A 23,173-nucleotide genomic window follows, 5' to 3' on the forward strand; every position below is an offset into this window, starting at 1 on the left:
ATTCAATAAATTTAAACACCAATTAAAGCGTTGTTTGAGCAGAGTGCATTAGTTGTGACGTGGCTAAGGATGGCCTCATAGCTGTAGTGCTACTTATCCTTACTGGATAGAAAGGTATTGCACACTCAACATTTGAGGGTTAGATTTGATGGCGTTCGCGTCGCCACCTCAATCAAATTCTTGGTCTTTATCTAAAGATCCATCATATAGGAACCGATCTGCCTGCTTTTGTATACTGGCCTCAATGATCCGTGTTGAACTTTGATTTCAAGCACAGTGTTACAGCGCAGTCCAAGATGAAGGGAGATCACCGAAACGGAACTGCGACCAACCGAAGCTACCTTCATGCAATGTCCAAGTTTGTTTTCCCCTATCCTCACCAGCCGCGCCCGCAGCAATGAAAACGGGCATGAGATGGTCCATGAAAGGGTGCGCTTGTTTTGCGTCTCCTCTCTTGCATACCGCGGCCATCTTTTCCTCGCGGACATCAGGGTCGGCCTCCGCAGCCTCTTTAAGGGCGTTGTCGAAACTCACAACGTATGGGAGTGGTTCTGTGTTACCTTTAAACATGTGGTGCATGTCTCGCAAGTTGTGTACTGACATTCCAGCACCGATTATGACGATTCCCTCGTTCCTAAGTGCAGACACAGCGCGGCCAAGGGCATAATGAGCATGAGGGTCTTCACTCTTAAATAAAGAGACCTGAACCAGCGGGACGTTTAGAGGATTCGCTTCAGGGTTAAAAGCTATGGCTTGTCAGTATATCTGTCTGACAAGTATACTTAGCACACGTACCAACGTGGAAGCCAGAGAACACGCCATGATCTAGGCCACGTTTCATTCCATAGGACTGAATTCCGGCCTCTGAAAGCATCACCATGATCTTACTCGCAAGCTCGGGGCTTCCTTTGTTTGGATACTGAGCTTTGTAAAAATGATCAGGGAAGCCATAGAAACTGGTTACAGGTTAACAGAGACTTGGAGTAAGATTCAGCACATAACACACTCATAGATTAGGTCAGTATCAACTGCATTGTTGACATGGATGGTGTCCTCTTCTCCCATCCAATGTGCCGAGAAGACAACCACGGCTTTTGGTTTGACTTGATGTGTAATTTCTTTGCCAATTCGTTGAAGGACCGGATATACAGGATGCTTTGTGTTATATTGAACATCTGGCTTTGGTTTGTTAGTCTGTTTGTTTCTAACTTTAGGGGAAACTTACACCGCCATGGCTAAAGAAGTAGACAGGTGTTTTTGTTATTGAAGCAGCTGGCGGGATTGTATTCTTCTGTGCGTTGTACCAATCGACTCCTACCCTCTGCAATATCGATGGGAAAGCTTTAAGCGGCGATGCACTGAACCAAGCAATCATGGCTACAGCCACAGAAACAAAGCCGATCAATGCTCGGAGTAGTAAGCGTTGAGCCATGGTGAGTCGAGCGATGTTGATAATAAACTCTCGACCGTAGTTCAAGACAGTATCAGAAACGTTACTATTGTAGAATCATGCTCCGTTTACATGCTGGTGAATCGTATATCCGAGTATCCTTTCCGGAATATCCGCCGGTGGATCTTTTGAGCTGAAGTGGGATGAACGTGATACTAAATCAGCCCATCATGATAGTTATCGTCATGGGTGTTTCCAGCTTGGGTTATTGATAGTGGAGAGATTGGCGAAGTGATTAACAAGTCTGTGCTGGATGGGATTTTGCGGCTCGTACAACGTTACCTTGTGAATGGTGCACGTGTAAAAGTCCATAGATTAGGATGGACAATAGTCGCAAGTGGCTACAGCCGTGGTTGTCCCAAATAGATACTATAGTAAAGCTACATTGGGTTTGATTGAAGATCCATGGCTAATTCAAGGAAATGAATACACTGCGGTTGTATCCTAATTAACTACCTGCCTCAGTAGATATCTAGTAATTAAAGAAACTATCCCAGCTAAAGGCCTTCTCTTATCCTAATTGTGAACGAGTACCCTATATGCTTGCTGTAGAGACTGCGTTGGTGGTAAGCTTAAGCTCCAACGGAACCGGATAAACTGCCCCACAAAACAGAAGGAGCTACCTTCAGTGGTCCGTTGCTGGGTGCAACTGCCAGATTGGCCCGCCAAAAAGTCAACCTCAGAAACTGCAGGGCAATCATCAAATGTGAAAGGGCGGCTCATCACTTAACCATCATCTTCATCTTCTTTGTCCGTCGACAAACATCGCCCCCAGGATCGTATCTCACGCCACACAATACGGTCCATTCATCAGACACGCCCTGCCTGTGATACTTGCGCTTAATTATCTGTTTCGACCTTCATCATGGCTCCTCTTATCCTTCACAACGTCCCAGACGATGAATGCTATGTCGGTGACGACGGCATCAAGCGACCTTATGCCATGTATTTCAACCAGTATGGCTACCTCTCTTCCCCTTCAAACTAACACTGACAAGACGCGCAATCAGACAAGATGCCCCCCAAGGAACTACACGATCACGTCGCAGCGCCGCCGAATCTGGTTCGTTTGGTAAATCAACCCGTCGTTCGCGATCGCGTACCGGAACACCAGCTCGCAGTCGCGAGAACCCCACGCTAGCTGCTGCAGATAAGCTTTTTGGCGATTGGGTATCGAACCAAGCCGCCGCACCTGCTCAGACCGTCCAGCGTAAGAGCAGCGGTATGATGCAGGAAGAGGCTGCTACCCAACGACCGGCCACCTCTACGCCCGTCGAGCTAATCCTCCGCGGCTACCGATCGTACACTCAGCAGTACGCTGCCATCTCCCATTACGAATCACTTGCGGGCGCGATCTTGGAGGATTATCCCCGAGAACCTCCTGCCAGCCAACGCCGATACAAGTCCGAATTACGCGATCCCGCATTCACGCGACGCCGTAACCTCACAGCCGACGAACGAGCCTTGGTGAATCGTGCCGATGGTGGAGATCATTGGGTCAAGGTTACCTTTGAGAGCAGAGAAGCTGCCGAAGCTGCAACCTTTGCCAGCCCTCAAAGGATTCTGGGACATCTTGTGTACGCTGAGCCGTACCGAGGAGTTCCTCCCGCCAAGGACGAGGCCTGTCCCGATATTGAGGTTGTTCCTGATCACCCCCGGTCACAGAGCATGCCGACGGTTCCCACCTCAAATGGTCGCAAGAACTTGAGCGGGCCAACATCGTTTAACAGCCGTCTCCTCGACCTCTCTCCGCCTCATTCGCAAACCTCCAGCCTGACCATGGACACTGGGACTATCAGCAACTCCCATGCCTCTTCCGCCACGATCACTGAGCCTCTGCCTCTCCCTAAAGCCACCACATCGAGCATTGAGCCTATGGAGATTCGCGACGAGGACAGTATTTTCTGTCGTCGCATCCCGACCGCCCGCCGCGCTACCATTCTTCCTGCCGAGCAAGCCCTTCTCCCTCAGCAAACCATGATGCAGCGAGTGATTAATGCCATTCCTTTCGTTAAGTGGTTTGGTGGCAGCATGATCGGTAACGAGGTGCCGCGAACCGAGACAGGTGAATTCGATTGGAGCAAGGCAAGCTTGTACTGGAAGCTCATCTGGTGGCTTGACGCTTGGATTGGACTGTTTGGGGGTGATGTGCTCAATGCCGATAAGGATGATTAGAGGACATCTAATCGGCAGTGTGAGTACAAGATATCCTAGACAGACGGTCCAAAAAGGCAATAGCATCGGTGGGTAGCAGAACTAGAATGTACGAGAGACGAAGAATTTGATCATCGACCACGGCGTAACAACGGTCATGGCGTAAGGCGTGTTATGGAATGGTACCACTTGGTTTAGTCGCATATTTAATAGACATCGAGGATGAAGATCCGCATAATGTTTGTATACTATCAATCAGGAGCAAGCCCTGCAAATCTATTTCTGCCTCTCGGTGAAGAGAATGTCTTGTCAAAAATGCCCACACAAACGCCTTTGTACATGATAACCCAACACAATCGTAATTCAGTAACCCGGCCACTTAGCTTGGACTTCTGTCTTCATCGCCGCTCCACGCAGCTGCAGAGCTCGCATCTGTAATTAGCCCTGGCGACTTTGGTCTTTTCTCCATAGAAGCAGGTGATACGGATCGCCCTCTTGTTTCCTCCTCTTGCTCGACAGCAATGTCCTGTTCACAAATTTCATTATGTTCATCGCCATTTTGTGTCTCCTCTACTTCACCATCTGATTCAGCCACAGGCAGAAGTAATTCAGATCGACTTAATTCATCATCGTCGTTTCCTATACCTTCTGCTCGGCCAACTAGCGAGTCATAGGTTACATCTGTTGGGACCCGGCGAATAGGCTGTGGTGAGAACGGTCTTGCGTTACGCGGTTTGTTAAAGTCTGTCGAGAAGACGCTGTCGGTGTCGCCACCACCACTGGGTCTCATATCTGAAGCCAGCGCAGCAAGTGATTGGTAGCGTTCTGTATCCATCAGGAGACTGTCACCTCTAGCGTGGCTCCTGGATAGTTCTGACCCTGTATCGGCAAGTATGCTCTTGGGCGGGAGGATCGAAAAGAGCTTTGGTGTGTCGCCGCCGCCACCGCTGCCCATGTTTGCGCTGTCTTCCTCGGTTGCAAATAAATCCTGTCCCCTCTCCAGGAGATCGTCCAGACCGCCTCCGCTCCATCCTTTTCTTGCGAGACTTTCGAATATGTCCACCTCTGCGCGTACAAGGCTGCAGCTTGCGTCGACAATTCTTCCGCTTGTCTCTTGACTCTCTCTCAACAGCGTTCGTGCATGATCGGCATGTAACGTTGTCAAACCGTCCAGTTTCGTAGTCAAGTCAACCAAATGTGCTCTAAATCGTCCCACATCTCGCCTTCGCTGTTTGTGCAACTTCATGCCCTCCTTTTCCAACCGCTTGATCTCTCTGCTCTGGGCTTTGATATTATGTTTGTACGTCTCCTCTTCATCGTCAATAACGGTCTGCCATTTGTCCAGGTCATGGAGAAGCGGCACTTCGAAGGATCGGTATACTGTCTCGGAGAGAATCTGTTGGTGGTTTGCGACGAGATGGTGCACTCCAGAAGCGGACATGAGCATATCGGCAGTGCAGGAGCCCTTAGTCGAGAAGCTAGCCGTCATGTTGGTCGACCCAGAAGGCCCAATAGGCTCAGCGCGAGCCTCTTTTAGTCTGGCACATGCTTCGAGCGCTGAGCCGAAGGTGGACGCAGCGGTTGACAGCGCAGCGAGAGCGAGCCGGTATGACTTTGCGGAAGCAACGAGGTCAGAATAAGCTTGCTGGGAGTTTTCAAGGTCGGCTTTTGTGAGGACAGCATGTAAAGATCGGGGAGGTGGTGGGAGTGGTAGGTTAAACTGAGATAAAGGGTTCGTAGTTGATGCAAGAGAGTATACGGGCGATCCAGGGACAGGCGGTAGTTGTGACGGTGTCGGTGACACTGGACGCGAGGCTTCGGAGGTCATGTTTGTTTACTTTGGGCGGACGATCATCGGTGTGACTCGGCTTGTGTGGATTGCGAATCGGGGACGTTTTGAGAAGACGGATGAAGATGTTTTAGCAGAGTATCGAAGCCATAAACAAGATGCGTCAATTTGGAAGGGTCAGGTATCGAACAAAGTTGTTGATTCCACCAAAGGTTTCGATCGGTTGGCAACCGTTGGAGAAGACTGTCCGGGATCAAGGGTGCAAGGGTCTGCCGCTGCAAGTTCCCCCAGTGCGCTACTGTAAGCGATAGGGCACTTGGTGGCCCGGCCTTATCATGCACCTCTACGCGGCGGGCATTGTAAGGCGCCCAGCCAGTGGTAGAGCGCAGCGCACGTCATTTTGGCGGCACCTCGTCTTTAGGGAATTTTATCTGGAAGGTGATATTTCATAGAAAATCTAACTGCTGAAAGCATAAGCGATGAAATTAGCAAGTCATTGTAGGCTGCTTATACCAGCTCCTTGATTCATCTGTTTTTTTTTTTTTTTTAACCCAAGCTCTGTTGTGTTGCCCTCCTAACTTGAATGGCCATCACGAGGTTGCAATGATCGAGGGCCACGGGGCATGTGAAGTCAGCACGATTGGCCTTTTCTTAACCCGTGCCAGTATAATGTGATGAATATATTCCAAATTCCAGGAGCCGCATTCATCAACATCGTGTCTATTTTCTCCTGTTCCTCTTTGGTAATTAAACCTCAGCAAACACAAGCCATCTAAGAACCCTCTTCCTGAATCTTCTAGTTCTTAGGGGGCAACTGCTTCCTCAAGAATGCTTCAACCTCGTCAAGCTCCTCAGGAACAGCAGAGTGTCCCATACCACTGTGTAAAGTTAGTATATTGGTTTTTAACAAAACAGGAGTGACTTACGGGTAAGTCTTCCATGCAACGTCGTAGCCAAGTCCCTTGAGCAGGTCGGCACTCAACTTTCCACGCTCGCAGGGGACGATAGGGTCTTCTTCACCGTGGAACATCATAACGGGAGTCTGGCGGTTGGCATCTGTAGGCTTAACCATGTCGGCAAAGGTCTTGGACAGGAGCAACCACGAGGAGAGGCCAAGGATACCACCCAGCTTGCTTGTGCAGGTGAGGCCGGCAAGGAGAGACATGGCACCACCCTGAGAGAAGCCGCCGAGAACAATGCGCTCAGGGGAAATTCCCGAGCCAATCTCTTGTTGAATGAGATCGTGGAAGTACTTTTGGCTGAGCTTGATGCCTTCTATATCTTCGTTACGAATGAGAGAGTCAACGTCTCCACCAAGTTGTTTCTATGCCATGTCAGATGTGTTCTCAACGATTAGAAGGGACTCTTACGATATCAAACCATCCAGGCATTCTCATTCCCATGTTCTGTCCGTGTTAGGTCAATTCTTAATGCATCACTCGGGCATAAACTCACCACGCTGATGGGGATTTGTGGTGCATGAGGCAGGATGAACTTGACCTCATCCAGCTTCTGTCGCCGGCGCCAGTTCTCAACAGCGCTCGCCCAACCATGGCCAGTGTCACCGAGACCGTGAACAAAGATGACTGTAGCTGTGTGCTGGGATGCCGCAGGAAAAACGAGCGGGGCGATTCTTCCTGAAGACATGTTTGCTTTTGTGGTCTCCGTTTTGGTGCTACTGAATACCTTATTCCAAATGAAGAGAACTAGTAACGGAAGGGCAAAAATGAAAAGGTAGCGGGTAATGGATCTCGCAGGTGAATCTGTGTCATGCGCTTGTTTGCGATTGTTGAGCATAGTAGAAGTGGAAGTTTAAGCTGTCCACCCACTGAGAGTCTTGTCAAGGCCAAGTGGAGTTTAGCGGTATCTTGGGTTGCGAAGTGCCCGTACACCATCAATGGCAAGCTGTTTACCCTGCACTTAGAAGCATTATTTCCAAACAGCAGCGGCGCCAAGTGGAGCAACTCAATGCCAAGTTATAATGTATGTTTAGGTAACTGTTTCTGCAGAATGTCATTTGTGAGTTTGCCATGAAAATTGATGCAATCGAATTGTATGTTCTTTACCGTTGGTCAGCACGTCATGTAACCATGATCGAAAACTCATCAGCTTCAGTCTATTATCTTGAATTATCCAACATCACTTAATAGTTGGTCCTTTATTCAATATTGCTTTAAAACTTCACCCACTCTCTAGAGCAACGGCAAGAACGGGAGTGGACGTTGGATTAAAGAGTGGAGTCCTACCATCCAAATTATTTTGATTGGCCTAAAGGCTCGGCCCGGCACCCGCTTCTTCAGCCGCGGTATCATGGACGTTCGGAAGAATTCTCAAATATCCCACAACACAGCATCTAATAAGTAAAAATATTCACAATTGACAGCCACAGGCAGGCATAAATCTAACGGCTATGAAGGTCTCGTGGTCTGACTAACGGCTATGACTGCGGATTCTGATTCCGCCAGCGAGGATTCGACTCCCTCCGAGACCTTTCTTTTGCGCCTTGAAATGACTTCTTTTTGCCCGAGGTTCATCAATTGTTTCTTTGGGTTGTCTCTTGTTGAGTTTTGTGTTATCAGAGTATGTATTGCTCCTGTATATGAGTTGGTCGTTACCAATAAGTTCCTAACATCCTTTGTTGAGTATATAACCTCAGTAGATAGTATCTCTTCTGCGGGCAACAGCCTTGATGTCCCGATGTCTTCAACTAAATCTATGTAACATTGTTAGAGCAAAGCTAGTATCTTGATGGCTGGCGCCGGACCATCCAGTTACTCAACCCAGCCTCTTCATATCAGGTAGTGCCTAGTACTTGACCACTAGGTACGCGACCAAGACCTTGCAGTTGAGACAGGACCAGTTTGGCATGCTAGTCTTTTTTCTATGATATTCTCTCCCTTTTCTGATTATCAAAATAACACAAACAAAAAGGAAACGCATTGCATTATCTGATCATCTTATCATATCGTGTCCATGGAACGGAATCTTGAGACCCTCTCAACCCTGAAACCACTGGCACGTTAGGGGTTGGGTGGCTGGTAATGGCACGTGCACACCCAGTAATTGGAGTGCATGGCATCGTTAGTGTGTGAGTGGGGTGATTCGAACCCTGTATTTCTCCTCCATCGTCACTCTGCATCTAGTCCACCCATCTTTGAGTCAAGTCGCGTTGGACAAGTTCAAGTTTGAATTCCTGCATCATTTGAATTCTTTTTACGCTTGTGTAACGTCATTTCAAAATCCCGTTGATATCTCTATCGGATCAGTTCAATGTCAGAAGAGTTGACTCTCCCTCCTCTCCCTGCTGTGTCTTGGGATGAGCAGTCCCAAACTTTCAGCAACAACCCCCGGAAACGCGTCCGCAATGCCGGTTCCAAGCACGCGCCTCCCTCGGGCTTCAACAATTCAAGTGATCCCGCCATATTCTCTAGTGATGACGATCCCGCGTTGGACAACTATGTAGAAGGCAGGCGAAAGAAGAGATACATTGGTTCTTGGTTTCAACAGCATCCCACTTCTTCCGACTCAACTTTTAGTGAGATTCACGTTCCTAAGCAGAGGCGCCCATGGACGCGACAGGCAGACAGTGGTGTCTTCCTGGGCAGCGATGGCAATGAGAGCGAGGATATGCTCGAACTCGTTCCTGAAAACCCAAAACCCAGACTGCCCCAACTTGATCGTGTGGTGCGCCGCGTCTCAAGGGCCGAGCAAGTTGCACGCGACAAGGTTCGCACCTGTCTTGAGACGGGCGAAGAGACGGTTGACTTTTGGTCGATGGGGCTGGAAGATGTCTCCAACGACACCATTAGTCCTTTGTCCCAGTTCACCTGCATTCCCATCGTCACCAAGGATGTAGCCTTTGAGCAAAACGACCCGGAGCTCAAGATCTACATGGCCCAGAACCGGCTAACAAGGGTTCCTGGTGCCATCTTCGACTTGACCTACCTCACTATCCTCAGTCTCCGTCACAACAAACTCACCGAGCTCCCTCCTGGCATCGGTAAATTACAGCATCTCAAGGAGCTCAATGTGTCACAAAACCGTTTGCGACATTTACCAGTTGAGCTGCTGGATCTATTTACATCAGATAGCAAACTCGACACACTTGTTGTTCACCCCAACCCTTTCTGGCAACCAAATCAAAGCTTGGGGCAGAACGAAGGGAAGCCAAATAATGTGCTTCTTTCTCACACAGAATCAGAACCTTCTTCTGTACCACACTTGGTAAGTCGAGTGTTGGGGAAGTCTCCTTCACAGCTCTCAGATACTATGGGACGGGTCGTATCAGACTTCAAGTTTCCAACAGACCATCGGGAACTCATCTTGCCCGTTGATGAGGGAGAACCCGAGTTTTCACCATCAGCATCCGTCTCATCCATGACAGAGTCGCAACGTCTCCAAGGGGCAAGCCGCGTTCCGAGTCTTCTGGAGACAGCCCTCCGAGCCTGCTATTCTACTTCTCAGCTTTCAGAAATGGCAGTTTACATCCCTGAGGGTCTTAACCACCTCAGGAGGCTTCTAGAGCGAGCACAGCGACAAAAAGAAGCCGGTGGATTGACTTGTGCACATTGTCGGAAGATGATGGTTATTCCGACTGTCGAGTGGGTTGAATGGCGAGAAGTTCGAACCTGTAAAAAGGTCGACTCATCTGTCCTGCGGGTGACACCGCTGAGTATGGCAGAGGGTGAGAGGACCATTCCATTTATCCACCGAGGATGCTCATGGCGATGCGGGCCAGGAGAATTGGATAAGAGTAGTTGGAGTCTGCCGAGAGGGAATCTTGTTTCTGTCACTGATGAGGAAAATCAGCAATCATGATGGGTAAATGGCGTAAAAGCAGATTGACGAGCGCATGAATGATACCTTACATTGTCCTTTTTCTCTCGTATTTAATTTCTATGGAGATCAGCCTTGTGCTTTGCGATACCAAGATGAAGATGTGGATGATTGACGAAGACATCTTCTCAGGACACGGCCTGATAGTCCGTTTCTTCCTTCCACCGTCTACAAGATCAGTTGACTAAATTTTGTTTTCTGTCGCTGGTCACGCATAAACACAGATTGTAGCACCAATACGACAGAGTTGTCTTGACCTCAATTTTAGAAACCCAAGTATTGATGGCACGAGAAACCGAAACAATCGACTTGGACATGGTATTGTCTCTGCACACTGTGCTAAGGTATATATTATTGTGTCCCATGTCGCATCTTAGCTTGGCCTGAAAAACCATTACTTCTGATGAGCATGTAGTTGAGGGCATGGCGCTACAACCGGAGATTCATGTACAGGTAGGCAGCTAGTATACCAAAATTTATTCTGAAGCTTGATAGAGCAAGATTTTACGGGCCGACCCTTCTTTGTATAAGAGAGCAATGCGACTTCACCCTCATACCACAATCTAGACCAAGTCAAAGTGAGTATCTGTTGGATTGGCAGCCAGAAAGAATTATGTTGTTTCTATCGGAAACATGAGCTGTTGTTTTAGCCCACTCCTTAATGGACCTGAATTGGTCTATCCCTCATTACAAAATCATCAATGGGCCTAGTCGTATATGTGCTTTGCATTATAACGTCTTATTGGTATGTAGCTCCCTGTGCCTATAGCCTCGTAGAGTGTTCAGGATTACACTCACCAGTATAGGCGAGCCATGTCGCCAGAGACACCCTCCTTCTTTTTGATGCATAAATAGACGTATCGTTCCTTGGAGGGATACGTCTCGGCTTGTGCAGTGACCATAGATGTTCCTACGGAAGCACGGTGTCTTCCGTTGAAATGGCCCTTGGGCCTATACCATAGCTGTGGAGGGTGGATCAAAGCGGTTCAAAAGTTGAGCGCAAACGACTATGCACCACAACCTAGACGAGCCATACAAGCGATCAGTTTGTTCAAAGACACAAGTATCCTTCATTCGAAGTCTAATCCCAGTCGTCATCATCACTGTCGACGTTTCGCGATCTCCCAGCAGTTCCGGTCTTGATAGTCTTGCCTGCCAAACGGTCTTCGGCGGCATCTTCAGCGGCTTGCCTCCTCTTGACAATGCGCATGTCGGAGTCAGGGACAGCGCCAACCTCAACCAGGAGATTGTCAATCTGCTGCATCCCTGTTCGCACGCCACCAATAGTCGCCAATGTCACGATCTGCTTGACAATATCTCCCTTGTTATAAACCAGAATCGTCGGGCAGTTTCGGTCCGGGTAATTCTCGATGGCCTGGCTGGCTCGGATTTCGCAAAACTTGATTTCGCCGTACTCCCTGGCTGCTTGCCTCCATAGTTCAGTCAAGACTCGAGACTCAACATTCGTTCCCATTGCAGATGTGAGGTTGACAAATACTGGCCCGTTTTTTGATGCGTCTGTGACTTCGCGCTGGTATTCGGGCTTTGAAAGAGGGTACACGGTTCCATGTAAAGCTTTCTTTTGTAAACTGTTCAACTCGGCCATGCGCTTTTGACGGTATTGTTCCAGGAAATCTTCATCTTCTTCGTCTTCTAGCTCGTCCAACTCGTCGAGGTCCTTGCCTTCCAATCGGTTCTCATGTGCTAGTCTTCGTCCTTCCAGAATGGCCTCCTCGATCATAGGAGTTGGGCTCGGTGGCTTCTCAGGGATAACTCCATGTTTTCGAAGAATATCATTCCTATGGCGGGGTTAGAGCTAGCTCAGGGTCATGGAGGGGTAGCAGAAACTGACCATTCTGTGTCTGCGTTTGGGTCATCAATTGGAACATTGATACGCTGTTCCATGGGGTTAGACATTTTGAGAGCTTGGCGAAGTTGAAGTGATTACTTCTTCAATGGCGTCTCCCTCGTCTATGTATTTTCTCCAAAGCGGCAGCCTATTGTAGTGTAAACTGACGCAACTCGCTACAAGGGACCAGGCAGAGCTAATCCATGCATAACTCGCATAAGCTCCACTAAGCACAATTGGTGCACAAGCTGCAACGCAAAGGCGTCACGATGCCCCCGACATTGACCCGATCACTACTTCCAAATTTCATCACGTGTATGGGTTATACAACCCTAGCAAGCTAGTCCACTTTGGGCCACAGAAACCGCCCCAGAGGCAAGAACGAGTCGTCCCCTCAGAGCCACCAAACTTTTCCTCGCTTACCTCCTCCCACCCACCTTGCGAGCCTCAAATCTGTTGCCGGATTTCGTCAAGCTTTCCCATTCTCGCAAGTCACCGACAAGAAATTTTCGAGAAAATCAGACAAGATGGTAAGCGACTGCCTTTTTGTGATACTCTTTACGATGGATCGATCACGAGCGATGGATGGACAACGACTACGTGTGTGAAAAAGAGGTGGAATCATCGACTCGAAGAAACTTGCTTCCCGTGGCAAAAGTTACAAATTGATTGAACTCGACTTCGACGACACAACGAACGATAGATGGACACACGGGAGATACAGACATGATGATGGAACAAGTTGGCTAACATCCCACCCCCAGGTTCTCGCCGTTGATCTTCTGAACCCTTCCCCGGCCGCCGAGGCCAAGAAGCACAAGCTCAAGGTACGATAGCATCCGGACAAATTTTTTATCGTCACGACAATCGATCTAACATTACCAGACCCTTGTGCCCGCCCCTCGATCCTTCTTCATGGACGTCAAGTGCCCCGGTTGCTTCACCATCACCACCGTCTTCTCTCACGCCCAGACCGTTGTCATCTGCCAGGGATGCACCACTGTCCTCTGCCAGCCTACCGGTGGTAAGGCTCGTCTGACTGAGGGCTGCTCTTTCCGAAGGAAGTAAACGCCTCGCGGCGGTTTATTTCCTTGGGCACTCATGACTCTTACGGTTCATCTCATGGTGGCCATCTCGGATCTGCAAAACACAACATCGACATGGACGGATAGAACAGCCGACGTTGCGAACACTTACCAAAAAATCTTTGCAGATAGAAGATGGAACACCCAGAATAGGGGCGTTTGGGGTCTCCGGATATCTTGCATGGCACATCATTTCTCTTTTGTTTTTCCGTTACGCGCCTTGTACCAAAGAGTCGTCTGGAGGCAGGAAGGAAAAAAAAGCACTGCATGGGTGGAAAGCTGAGAAAGCCTTCACACGAGTGTCCATGCTGGTCCCAACGGGTCGGCTGGACATGAGGACGTGGAACCGTTTCTTGATGATCGCTTCATACCCAAGTGCAGTGGGTAGCGGAGGATGGTCACTGTGCTTTTGCGAAATTCACAATGGTTTCCACATCACTTTCTTCTTGACGTGAATGCTTCTAGTCGATGATTGCGTTGTGTTGCTGTCGTGACTGTCGTAGAGCACAATCCTGTGCTTCGTATTAACATGATACCGACTACTCTTTGCTCTACACTACGCTTCGTATAGCTATCGAATTCGACTCCCTGGAGTACCAGTCGGTGATGGAAGGCGTCATCGATCGTTGGACTCGACTCCTCAGCCGATCGACATAACTAGCTGCTGACTTGCTGGATGACTAGACCCGGAGACGGCCATCCGCCACACAGCGCCTGAGGCAACTGAGCTGAAGCAGAGTCTAGAGCAAGATGGGTTTTCACGAACCTGGGGAACCAATTACCCCGCGAAATATCGATGGAATCCGTATTCTGCCTTAAACCCAACACATTGTAGTTCTAATGATAGTCAATGGTGATTGGACTGGTTAATGGATCTTTTTCGAATTGGCCTTCTATCTAGCCAATCAATATCACCTCGGCTCGTGATAGCTTAATCCTACAACGCTCGGTGCCTTCGGAGTTTGATCAATGTGAAAAGCTACTCGTATTTGGTGTGGTTAATTCGTTGGTGATCGTGTGACTTTTTTCCTCAATGAATTTCTTACATCTAGAGGCAAGTTCGAAGTGGACCTCGATTCTGACAGGCAAATTAAACCAATTCTTGTCGATCATGATAAGTGTTAGAATTTGCCTGTGGGATATTCCATCGCCACCGCCTTGGTCTTCAACGTAGCTCAGGCAGCCAGGCTTTCCTCTCGCTGATCAGATAGATGGGGCTTATCAGATGAGTCAGCGGACCAATGGACGAGCTCTCAATCAATCACTTTACGCGAAAGCGGTGCCTAGAAACCGCGCCCATGCGCGGAAGTTGAGATCCACAGAAAGAAACTCTTATTAGTTGATTGGCTGGATTGTGCCGCTTTTAGGATTGTCTCCTTCTCTAGCTTTTTGGGTCTTCTTGGGTCAGAACAGGGGCGCTTCACTTCCGGAACCTGCCAAATTTGCTCACCCCTGGCAACAAGGCCCTTGGACGACTTGTTTCAGTGTCCCCTCTTCTCCTTGCTTCATTCTCTTCTTGAACCCTTGATATCCTCCTCTCGTTTCCGACGTCATTTACCCTTACAGAGACTTATTTCTTTCGAATTTGTCTTTAGTTACTCTCCACTCATCAACTCCTTGAACTTTGTCTCTGTGTTACTGTATTCTGTAACACAGTCCTTGCTTACTCTTTCACCACCACTGCAACGTCATTGCTCATCCCGTCGAATTCATTGATTGTTCTTTTTGAACCAAAGAGTTGCCCTCAGTTTACCACAGTCTTGACACTTTTTCGTCATGTCAACTCCCCGTACCAAGCGCCAATTTGCTGGTGCTTCAGCCGATCCCTCTCAGCGCCAAATCACCTCTTTCTTCAATGCTAGAACCCCAGTTGAGTCTGCGGCTGCTGAAGCTCAGAAGCCTCTCAAGCCAGTTCTCCCCTCAACAGTCCAGTCAAACCTCCTCAGCGTCGGTATGCGAGTTCGCAAGTCCGTTCCCGAAGGATATAAGACAGTCGGAACTAGTGCTTTCAAGCTCTGGACAGACAATGCTCCAGTAAACACCACCAAAACCACCGCACGAGTCCCCACCAAGGGTGCCTCTCGAGAACTTCTTCCTTTCTGCGGAATCAACAGAGTTGGCGGTCTTGATACGCAACCCGAGTTTGAACGAGAGGATGATGTTCCGGATATCGATGCCATTCCCGAGCTTACCATGTCGCAAGAGAGCAATGAGAGTGCTGCGTCCTACGATGGATCTCGCAAGCGATTTTTTGATGAAGAGGAAGATGAACTGGTTGAAAGCCGGGCCATGGACGTCCAGAGCAACTCCCGAGTCATGGCTATTCCCGTGTCCCGAAAGGGTGCCGGTTTGAGGGGGTTCGTCTCAAACAATCGAAACTCTGGTTCAGATTTCGAAGAGGCCGATTTTCTTGTCGATCCCGAAATGGATATGACTAACTAAACCACCACTTGTTACGATGGGTTTCGACAGAATCATTGTACATTGTCATGTCAACTATGCGATATGTTGGGGTTTTGCAACATTGGTCGGCGTTCAGGTATATATCAATGCTTCAGAGCGGTTGTAGATTTATTGGGTGTCAAAAAGACATTGGAGCTCGCTGTAGCTACATGGAATTATACAGAAAGGTCGAGAAGACCTACAATTATTATTACTACCCTTCAACTTACATGCCCACGAAGGGCTCGCGGAACTCGAGCAAGTCTCTCTGTCCGTAAAACTCACCAGCTACCGTCAAGATCATGTTGATGGTAGCACGTAGATTCGCCCGCAATCGCTGTTTCGCAGCCTCCTTCGCTGCGCCTTCGTCGCCCTCTTGAGCCACTCCACCATTGATTTGGGCGAGCAATCGTTCTTTCGCTGCTTCGAGATTCACATCGGACTCTGGAGCAGCAAGCTCACCTTCTTCGGCATCCGAGTCCGATGCAGTATCCATAGCCACGTCTTCCTCTTCCTCTATCTCACCTTCTTCTGCATCAGGCTTTGGCAGTGAACTCGTTGTGGGCTCTGTGACTTTTGATGTTTGTTCGACTTCCTGTCCGGTTTCAGGTGGCGTGGAATCATCTTCGTCCTCCTCTGCGCTGATGGCACCTTCGACCTCCATGTCTTCTGGATCGGCCATAACGTCTTCGTCACTGCTGCTTCTATCAACAGCTTCATGCGCGCCAAGCCCACCTTCTGCCAACTCGTCTCTTAATGCCGCCATTTCTGATAAACTTCTGCCCAAGAGGACTGCTCTTCGTCCCAGGTCACGAATCCAACCAATCTCAGCATAGTTTAGTTCGCCCCTATCTGGCAGTCTTGCAAGTAATGCCCAGACCCAGCGACTCGTACGTTCTGGAAGTGTGTACCCGCGACGAAGAAACTTGCCGCCAAGCATGATGCGCAGTATTCGCAGCGTCGTGTCTTTGGACATGTGAGCGATCTGAAGTGGATGAGGATCAGTGTCGCGCAAAATTCGCGACCAGGTGGCTATCACAGAGGTTTGATTATCTGCAGGGGCTTCGGTCTTGAGTTGCGCCTTTGCGAGACGAGAACGGGCGTTCTGGGGAGTGGCGGCATGAAGGATAGTTCGTAGGTGAAGATAGTGGTCCATGACGGAGGTAAAGTAGGCTTCATGTATAGCTACTTCTTCATCATAGCTGTCGTCGTCATCTTCTGGGTATTCTCCTTCTTCGTAGTTTCCCTCGTCGTTCGCTTCGTCGGGCATCGCCATGTACGCGCCGTCCTCGTACCAGCCCCGAGAATCGCCAATACCGTCGTTGTATATGCTCCTGTCGACGGGTCCTTCTCCATCATCTTCATCATCACCTCTAAGTTCGGCGGGCAACTGAGGTCCGATCTGGACTTTAGGTGCGACGAGTAAATGGGGGATTCCGGCAGCTTGTTGTCTGTTATACTCACCATATTAGTATTCGTGCTCTGCAAGGTCGCGATCTTCAGCAAAGACAATAGGGGCGCGATGAACAAGGTTTAACTTACCGAACTGAGTTTAAATATGCCATGGCATCTGCATCGTCCTCGAAATCAGACTCTTCGCCTGCGGGAATCGTTGTCGCATGCTCGTTGTCTGCAAAGACATATTTCTGGCCCCAGGTAGGATCAATGCCAGAGTTTTGATGTTGTCGCGCTTTGCCGCCGTGTTTCTTAGATCGCTTTGGTGTAGGCTTTGAAGCATCGCCTTCATCGACATCCTCAAAGTCTCTTTTAGCCGCCATTTTGTATTTGGATTGAATGTTTTGTCAGTTGCGATGCTAAGCAAGGATGATGAGATGAGAGCCCTTGGATACAATAATGCTTCCTTATCGATAAGCCTAAACCAAGCTGCAGCTCATCCCCACTCCAACATCTTGAAATTATAGCGACTTCCCATGATCATAAAATCATGATGAGTGCAGCTCTTGTGCGGCAATCGGCCTCGAGAACTTCTCGATACTATACCAAAACTTTCTCGATTGTTTTTGGTGCACAACCGGCTACACAATGGCGCTCACATAGTAGTTACAACCACTTTGTTGGTCGTAGTATGTCTAGATTCATCTCTTTACTTTACTATCACTAACACGCATAGCCAAACTCGCTACCGCAGACCCAAATGCCGATTTTCTTCCTTTTATGTGTAAGGATGTGAAGCCTTTTACGCTTGCTGTCAAGGACAATATTGCAACCTCTGAGTTCCCGACACAATGCGCCTCACATATTCTCTCGGCTCATCCTTCACCTTTCGAAGCTACTGTCGTCCGCCAATTACGCAAAAGGGGTGCGACAGTTATTGGGAAGACTAACATGGATGAGTTTGGTATGGGATCTCACTCCACAAACTCGGTGCATGGGGCAGTGAAGAATCCTTTAGCTAAGGATGGCAATGCATCCGCTGGTGGAAGCTCTGGTGGAAGTGCTGTTGCAGTACGCTTAGGAGACGCCGATGTCGCATTGGGAACAGACACCGGTGGTTCAATTCGATTACCAGCTGCGTATACTGGGACAGTTGGCTATAAGCCTAGTTACGGCATGATATCTCGATTCGGTGTCGTGCCGTATGCAAACTCTTTGGATACGGTTGGCTTCATGGCCAAGGATGTTAAGCCGATATATGACCTTGTGTTCAAGACCAAAATGCATGAGGAGCATGACTCCCAGGATCCAACGTCACTGCCTTCTGCATCTCGGAAACGATGCGCCGAGACGATACCATCCGCTCTCCCTGATCTTTCGAAACTAAATATTGGTATTCCCCTCGAGTACAATATCGATGAGCTTGATCCTTCCATTCGCGCCGCTTGGATATCTGCTGCTTCTAACCTTGAGGCACAGGGTGCAGCACTAGTGCCCATCTCACTACCATCTACCAAAGAAGCACTTTGCGCTTATTACGTTCTTGCCCCTGCGGAAGCTTCGTCAAACCTTGCCAAGTACGATGGTGTTCGCTACGGAAAACGTGGCGAAGGCAGCGATGCAGTCGGTGAGACTCTTTACTCTGATACTCGTGGCGAGGGTTTCGGTGAAGAAGTCAGGCGGCGAATTCTACTGGGTACCTACAGTCTCAGCTCCGAAGCCATAGACAACTACTTCATCCAGGCCCAAAAGGTTCGTCGGATGGTGCAACAGGACTTCGACCGTGTCTTTCGTCTTGATAACCCTCTTTACGAGCCGGCGCAATTTGACCTCAGCGATATGGCTGAGACCACTGGTATGGAAGACAAGACTGGTCCAGTCCAAATTGACTTCATCCTGTGCCCTACAGCACCGACATTTCCTCCGAGATTAGAAGAGATTGAGAAGCAAAGTAGTGTGGATGCATACATGAATGATGCGTTCACCGTACCAGCAAGTCTAGCAGGGTTACCGGCTGTGAGTATTCCAGCTAAAGTGGAAGGAAGTCCGTTCCCAGCAGGTCTGCAGATTATCGGGCAGTACTGGGATGACCAAAGAGTACTTCAACTGGCGGAAAGACTGAAGTCCATGGTTATATAAGTATGCGGTAGAATTGCATAAGCGATGATTTCACGATATTGTATATTAAAGAAGACGAATGGTCAAAGTGTATCAGGTTTTATAGATCTTGTAGTCAATCAAAAATGGCCTTCAAGTGTCCATCACTCAACGTCAGCAACACAAGTGTTGCTTCTGCCGTCTAACTCCCAGAAGCTTCGAGATTTAATTTGTGATATGTTTATGAATGAGTATGAGTTAATGCCATTATTAATTTACGAGATATTTCTATTGTCGCTCAAGTCGGTGGCGCTATAGATACTTTAAACAGGTGGTCAGATGTTCAAATCTGCAACCTTAACTCCTGTCGTTATGTTCCCCTTGTCTTCAGGCAGCGCTACTGCGACTGTATCCCTTATGGGATCAAAACTCTTTGACCTGAGCTGTCTCGTGGTCGATTGCGCCCTTTCCAATACGTGCCACTGGGCTGTATAAGTAGTGCCTTCGCTGGCGTCGAGTAGATTGGCTAGTTGATCAGGTCTCCGTGTCTAACCCGGCGTGAGCTTTTAGACGTTGGAGTCGTGTTTTCTCATATTAAAGGATTATACATCGGGCGTCTCACGACTTTAAGTCTTGCGTTGGTGTCCTTAGGGTGAGTGGTCAGATCAAGGTGAACGACTTCGGCTGCGGCTGCGACTGCGGCTGCGACGTGGACTGTGGCTCCGACTGCGGCTACGGCTTCGGGTTGGGCTTCTTCTTCGCTCGCCGCGGTCAACCTCCATAACGTCTCCTTCTGAGATTTCCCCAGATTCTTCCCTCGTTCCATTCTCTTTCTCTGCTTCGTCCTCCTCCTCGAGAAGATCCTCAAGGTCGCCAAGAGGGCTGACCCTTGGCTCCAGAATCTCTAGGTCCTCTAGAACCTCCCGCTTTGGCATTTTCCACAGACTCGTACCGCATACACGCTCCTTTGTCAAGAGCTCGTCCACGAATTCGTCCATGTATGACAACTTTACACCTTCCCTTCCTCTCCGTCTCAGTTTGCGCCTATCCTCGAGAAACGGTTCCAGCATCTCGTAAACATTCTTTGCTTGCCGTGTGAGTCGGAAGTAGAAACACGCAAGTGCGCGCAGATATTTGAAGGCTTCACCGCCGAATTTGAGATATTCCAGTAATACCGCGTCGCTAGGCGAAAGCTCGAGAAGCTTGAAGGCGAGGCACAAAAACGGACTGGGTACTTGTGTGGTGCCATATGTACCTCCAATAAACTTGACATCCTCGACAACGCGATCGACAATATCGGCTTCGTTGCACGCAAAGCATTGCATTTTGTAATATATCGAGTCGACGATGCGGTCCCTGACGGCCTTTTCCATGATAGTCGCAGGGTTGAGGCCGTTTGGCGCGACCGAAATATTGGAGCCACGCTCATCGAGGAAGCGCCGCGCATCTGCGTGGACTGTATCCTTATCTCTACTCATGTTGTGTGATTGTCGCAAAGAATTGTCAATTCTTGTTAGTTGGTGATGGTGGGGGCTGGTTTAAAGCTTGGATACGAAAGTGTCGAAAGCTTGAGAGCGATAAGCTGATAAGCCGCGTTGTCGTGCCAACAGAGTAAATAATGGTCTCTCAACCACCTTCGAGCTAGGCTTGAAACTATATTCTGAACCGTTTGATTGTGTTCTTCATATCAATTCATAAATCGGCTGGTCTCATATATCAATTTTATAATTCATCATGGCTCGGATGCTTCTCACTTCAAGCCAGGTGCAAGTCATCGCATCCTGCTTCGTGGGTAAGAGACATTCACCGCCCTCTGCATTCCAGAGAATCCGATACTGATAAGACATTCAAACTCACAGTGGTGAGCTGCACAGTTGCACTCTTCATCAGCGGGTACATCATACAGCAAAGGACTGTCAGCCAGCTCCGCTCGGCAATCAAACCGCGCGCTGAAACACGTCCATCGCCAAAGGTTTATCTTCCAGAGAAGTTCCAGGTGCGCACAAAGGAGCTTGAAGATGGCCGTGTCATCGACATAGACACAGAAGCCGATATCGAAGTCCGACGACAACGTCTGTTAGTAGAGATCAAGGAATCAAAACCCATGGTGGACATTGAGGGAGATGCTACGTTGCAGAGAAACATTGAGATTATAAAGCATCTGCAAGCCAAGGTGGTGGACAAGATGTCGACGCCTGAAGGCCATGTCGAAGCTCCGGTCGCGAACCACAAACCCGTCAGCAAGGCGAAGAGAAGAAAAATGATCAAGCAGGAGCTTCAAAAGTCAGCGCAGGCTGAGGATGGGCTTTACTACCAACGCAGGATGTGGTAAGCTACCTCGTTTTATGTTTGGGCGTTTTGTATGTGTATATGGTAACGACAATGGATTTTATAATGGGATATGGTTTAGGATAAACTGCAAAGGCAGCTCGGCTGGGCTAAATCTGGTATGAATATGATGCTCATCATTCCAAGCACTGCGGCACTCTGTGTACGAGATTTCCTCAAACGAGCCACGTTCTTCAAGTTTTCACTGAAGTCTTGTTGGCCATGGATTGTTAATATCCTGACCCTGATCGTTATTCCCAAACATGAGAAAGAGTATGGTCACTGTCTATCGCGTTCTTCATTGAGGTCAGGCTCTTTCATGAGCTGACCTTCAGAGGGATGCATAGATCCTTCGTTCTTACAAGGCACCTTGCTGAGGTAACCTCAAACCTCATAGATCACCTCAAGTAGTGGTCGCAGCCGTTTTAGTCGCATTCAAAATAATGTCTTGTTTATGAAAGCCAGTCGAGTTATCATTGGTAAATACTGGCACCAGCTCGAAGAATTGCAACGACAAGACGGTTTATCCAGAGTCAGTTATACAATAAGGCTCATCGACTAAGCATATGGCCAACTCTCAACATTCATGCCCATTACGAAAGGGAAACCGCTTTATGGAGACACGGTGTGGTGTTGAGTATAACTGCAAGTGTGTTGTGCTATGCAACGCCAGGTAACACTAGACAGGCGATAGCACAAGGAGCCTTTGTTGTGTAGAAAGGGCCAAGGCAAACGGTCAAATGAAATACTTTTCGCATAATTCGACAACACCATTGACCCAAAGACATCAAATCTCCGGACTGTTAGGCTAAAGTCCAGGCATTGCCAGTCCAGTGTTCAATTGTTTCGCTAGTCTTTCCCAACAAACAAGGTCCAGGCTTTGAGAAAGCAAAGTAATCGACTCCACTGGCTCCAGTCAGACATCGACTAGAAGCAAAATGGAACAATAGTCGAAAACGTCTCGGAACCCGCAGAAACGTTGCAGGTTTAGGTCAAGAAGCACGGGCTGTCTTGCTTAATATAAAGCATCGTGAAGGGACTTCACGGAGCCCGAGCCGGCTTCGAGATGTGGCTAGTTCCCCAGGATATGCCTGACACTTTCCAAGGACCATTTGCATGATGGAGTCGTCTTATTTCCAAGACATGGATGGGGCTGCTTCCAAGAGCTCAGACGCTCGTACACGTCGTTTGGCGTGGTACAAGACGGTACATGAAGACAATTGAGCCCTTGAATTGCTGAATATGAGGCTGAAAAGAAATTTTGCCATAACTAGTGGCAAATGAAAGACCCCAGGTTGGCCGCAATTGCAATGAATGAAGTTCGAAACAGTCGACGGTGGAGCATGAAAATGGACCCTGAATTTCACCTCGGGACCAAACAGTTGGAAATATGTTTCGGTACGGAAAAAAAGTAAACGCGCACAAGCCATGAGTCGTTTGGAGCGGCAAAAGTGGGGATGTTGATGATGGAGTCGGTTCATTCAATTGAACTTCACTCTCAATCAAATCAAGACTCCTCCTTTGGTCAATTATCTAAAAACCCTTCTCTCCACACTTCGCTCAGACCGAACCACGTCAGACGAGAATCAATTCTGCTGTAGCCACAATAAACATCTCCACAGTCATCGCCGCCACCAAAGAAATATTTCTGCCACCATTCAAAGCTTTGCTTCGCTCAACCTCTGACAGCCCCGATTAGTACCCGGAGCTCCCGACTCTCCCCTCCAAACCCATCGGCCCTACCGACC

At 48.7% G+C, this 23,173-nt stretch overlaps 12 protein-coding genes across 12 annotated transcripts; 6 read left to right on the forward strand and 6 right to left on the reverse strand.

The window, feature by feature from the left end:
- Window positions 1-22: 22 nt before the first annotated feature.
- Window positions 23-1,750, reverse strand: EDB82DRAFT_516684 (Extradiol ring-cleavage dioxygenase, class III enzyme, subunit B). Its single transcript, XM_025725036.2, has 4 exons — window positions 1,226-1,750; window positions 1,007-1,179; window positions 796-956; window positions 23-746 (listed from the first exon to the last, which is right to left on the reverse strand). Exons 1-4 carry the CDS (start codon window positions 1,430-1,432, stop codon window positions 280-282), a joined length of 1,008 nt encoding a protein of 335 aa, XP_025593674.1. The 5' UTR covers window positions 1,433-1,750; the 3' UTR covers window positions 23-279.
- Window positions 1,751-1,991: 241 nt separating this feature from the next.
- Window positions 1,992-3,832, forward strand: EDB82DRAFT_516689 (uncharacterized protein). Its single transcript, XM_025725037.2, has 2 exons — window positions 1,992-2,407; window positions 2,461-3,832. The coding sequence occupies exons 1-2, from the start codon at window positions 2,316-2,318 to the stop codon at window positions 3,623-3,625; spliced, it is 1,257 nt and encodes a 418-aa protein (XP_025593675.1). The 5' UTR covers window positions 1,992-2,315; the 3' UTR covers window positions 3,626-3,832.
- Window positions 3,833-5,823, reverse strand: EDB82DRAFT_516691 (uncharacterized protein). Its single transcript, XM_025725038.2, has one exon. The coding sequence runs from the start codon at window positions 5,430-5,432 to the stop codon at window positions 3,984-3,986; it is 1,449 nt and encodes a 482-aa protein (XP_025593676.1). The 5' UTR covers window positions 5,433-5,823; the 3' UTR covers window positions 3,833-3,983.
- Window positions 5,824-6,189: 366 nt separating this feature from the next.
- Window positions 6,190-7,040, reverse strand: EDB82DRAFT_548519 (acyl-protein thioesterase 1; the record flags this gene model as incomplete). Its single annotated transcript, XM_025725039.2, has 4 exons — window positions 6,190-6,271; window positions 6,320-6,717; window positions 6,764-6,799; window positions 6,849-7,040. 4 exons carry the CDS (start codon window positions 7,038-7,040, stop codon window positions 6,190-6,192), a joined length of 708 nt encoding a protein of 235 aa, XP_025593677.2.
- Window positions 7,041-8,663: 1,623 nt separating this feature from the next.
- EDB82DRAFT_480979 (uncharacterized protein) lies at window positions 8,664-10,211 on the forward strand (the record flags this gene model as incomplete). Its single annotated transcript, XM_025725040.1, has 1 exon — window positions 8,664-10,211. One exon carries the CDS (start codon window positions 8,664-8,666, stop codon window positions 10,209-10,211), a length of 1,548 nt encoding a protein of 515 aa, XP_025593678.1.
- Window positions 10,212-10,982: 771 nt separating this feature from the next.
- On the reverse strand, window positions 10,983-12,304 carry EDB82DRAFT_340814 (thioredoxin-like protein). Its single transcript, XM_025725041.2, has 2 exons — window positions 12,082-12,304; window positions 10,983-12,028 (listed from the first exon to the last, which is right to left on the reverse strand). Exons 1-2 carry the CDS (start codon window positions 12,144-12,146, stop codon window positions 11,311-11,313), a joined length of 783 nt encoding a protein of 260 aa, XP_025593679.1. The 5' UTR covers window positions 12,147-12,304; the 3' UTR covers window positions 10,983-11,310.
- Window positions 12,305-12,386: 82 nt separating this feature from the next.
- On the forward strand, window positions 12,387-13,617 carry EDB82DRAFT_516702 (40S ribosomal eS27 domain-containing protein). Its single transcript, XM_025725042.2, has 3 exons — window positions 12,387-12,608; window positions 12,843-12,905; window positions 12,964-13,617. The coding sequence occupies exons 1-3, from the start codon at window positions 12,606-12,608 to the stop codon at window positions 13,144-13,146; spliced, it is 249 nt and encodes an 82-aa protein (XP_025593680.2). The 5' UTR covers window positions 12,387-12,605; the 3' UTR covers window positions 13,147-13,617.
- Window positions 13,618-14,720: 1,103 nt separating this feature from the next.
- EDB82DRAFT_342168 (ribonucleotide reductase inhibitor-domain-containing protein) lies at window positions 14,721-15,718 on the forward strand. Its single transcript, XM_025725043.2, has one exon. It carries the CDS (start codon window positions 14,940-14,942, stop codon window positions 15,603-15,605), a length of 666 nt encoding a protein of 221 aa, XP_025593681.1. The 5' UTR covers window positions 14,721-14,939; the 3' UTR covers window positions 15,606-15,718.
- Window positions 15,719-15,831: 113 nt separating this feature from the next.
- Window positions 15,832-17,383, reverse strand: EDB82DRAFT_530370 (uncharacterized protein; the record flags this gene model as incomplete). Its single annotated transcript, XM_025725044.1, has 2 exons — window positions 15,832-17,056; window positions 17,148-17,383. 2 exons carry the CDS (start codon window positions 17,381-17,383, stop codon window positions 15,832-15,834), a joined length of 1,461 nt encoding a protein of 486 aa, XP_025593682.1.
- Window positions 17,384-17,553: 170 nt separating this feature from the next.
- EDB82DRAFT_530371 (amidase signature domain-containing protein) lies at window positions 17,554-19,139 on the forward strand (the record flags this gene model as incomplete). Its single annotated transcript, XM_025725046.1, has 2 exons — window positions 17,554-17,689; window positions 17,737-19,139. The coding sequence occupies 2 exons, from the start codon at window positions 17,554-17,556 to the stop codon at window positions 19,137-19,139; spliced, it is 1,539 nt and encodes a 512-aa protein (XP_025593683.1).
- A 538-nt stretch (window positions 19,140-19,677) lies between these two features.
- EDB82DRAFT_342192 (PRP38 family-domain-containing protein) lies at window positions 19,678-20,628 on the reverse strand. The gene has a single exon (XM_025725047.2). The coding sequence runs from the start codon at window positions 20,573-20,575 to the stop codon at window positions 19,763-19,765; it is 813 nt and encodes a 270-aa protein (XP_025593684.1). The 5' UTR covers window positions 20,576-20,628; the 3' UTR covers window positions 19,678-19,762.
- A 203-nt stretch (window positions 20,629-20,831) lies between these two features.
- On the forward strand, window positions 20,832-21,429 carry EDB82DRAFT_480985 (uncharacterized protein; the record flags this gene model as incomplete). Its single annotated transcript, XM_025725048.1, has 2 exons — window positions 20,832-20,889; window positions 20,957-21,429. The coding sequence occupies 2 exons, from the start codon at window positions 20,832-20,834 to the stop codon at window positions 21,427-21,429; spliced, it is 531 nt and encodes a 176-aa protein (XP_025593685.1).
- Window positions 21,430-23,173: the final 1,744 nt, after the last annotated feature.

This window comes from Fusarium venenatum (genome assembly GCF_020744135.1).
Source record: "Fusarium venenatum strain MPI-CAGE-CH-0201 chromosome Unknown EDB82scaffold_4, whole genome shotgun sequence".
Lineage (NCBI taxonomy): Eukaryota > Fungi > Ascomycota > Sordariomycetes > Hypocreales > Nectriaceae > Fusarium > Fusarium venenatum.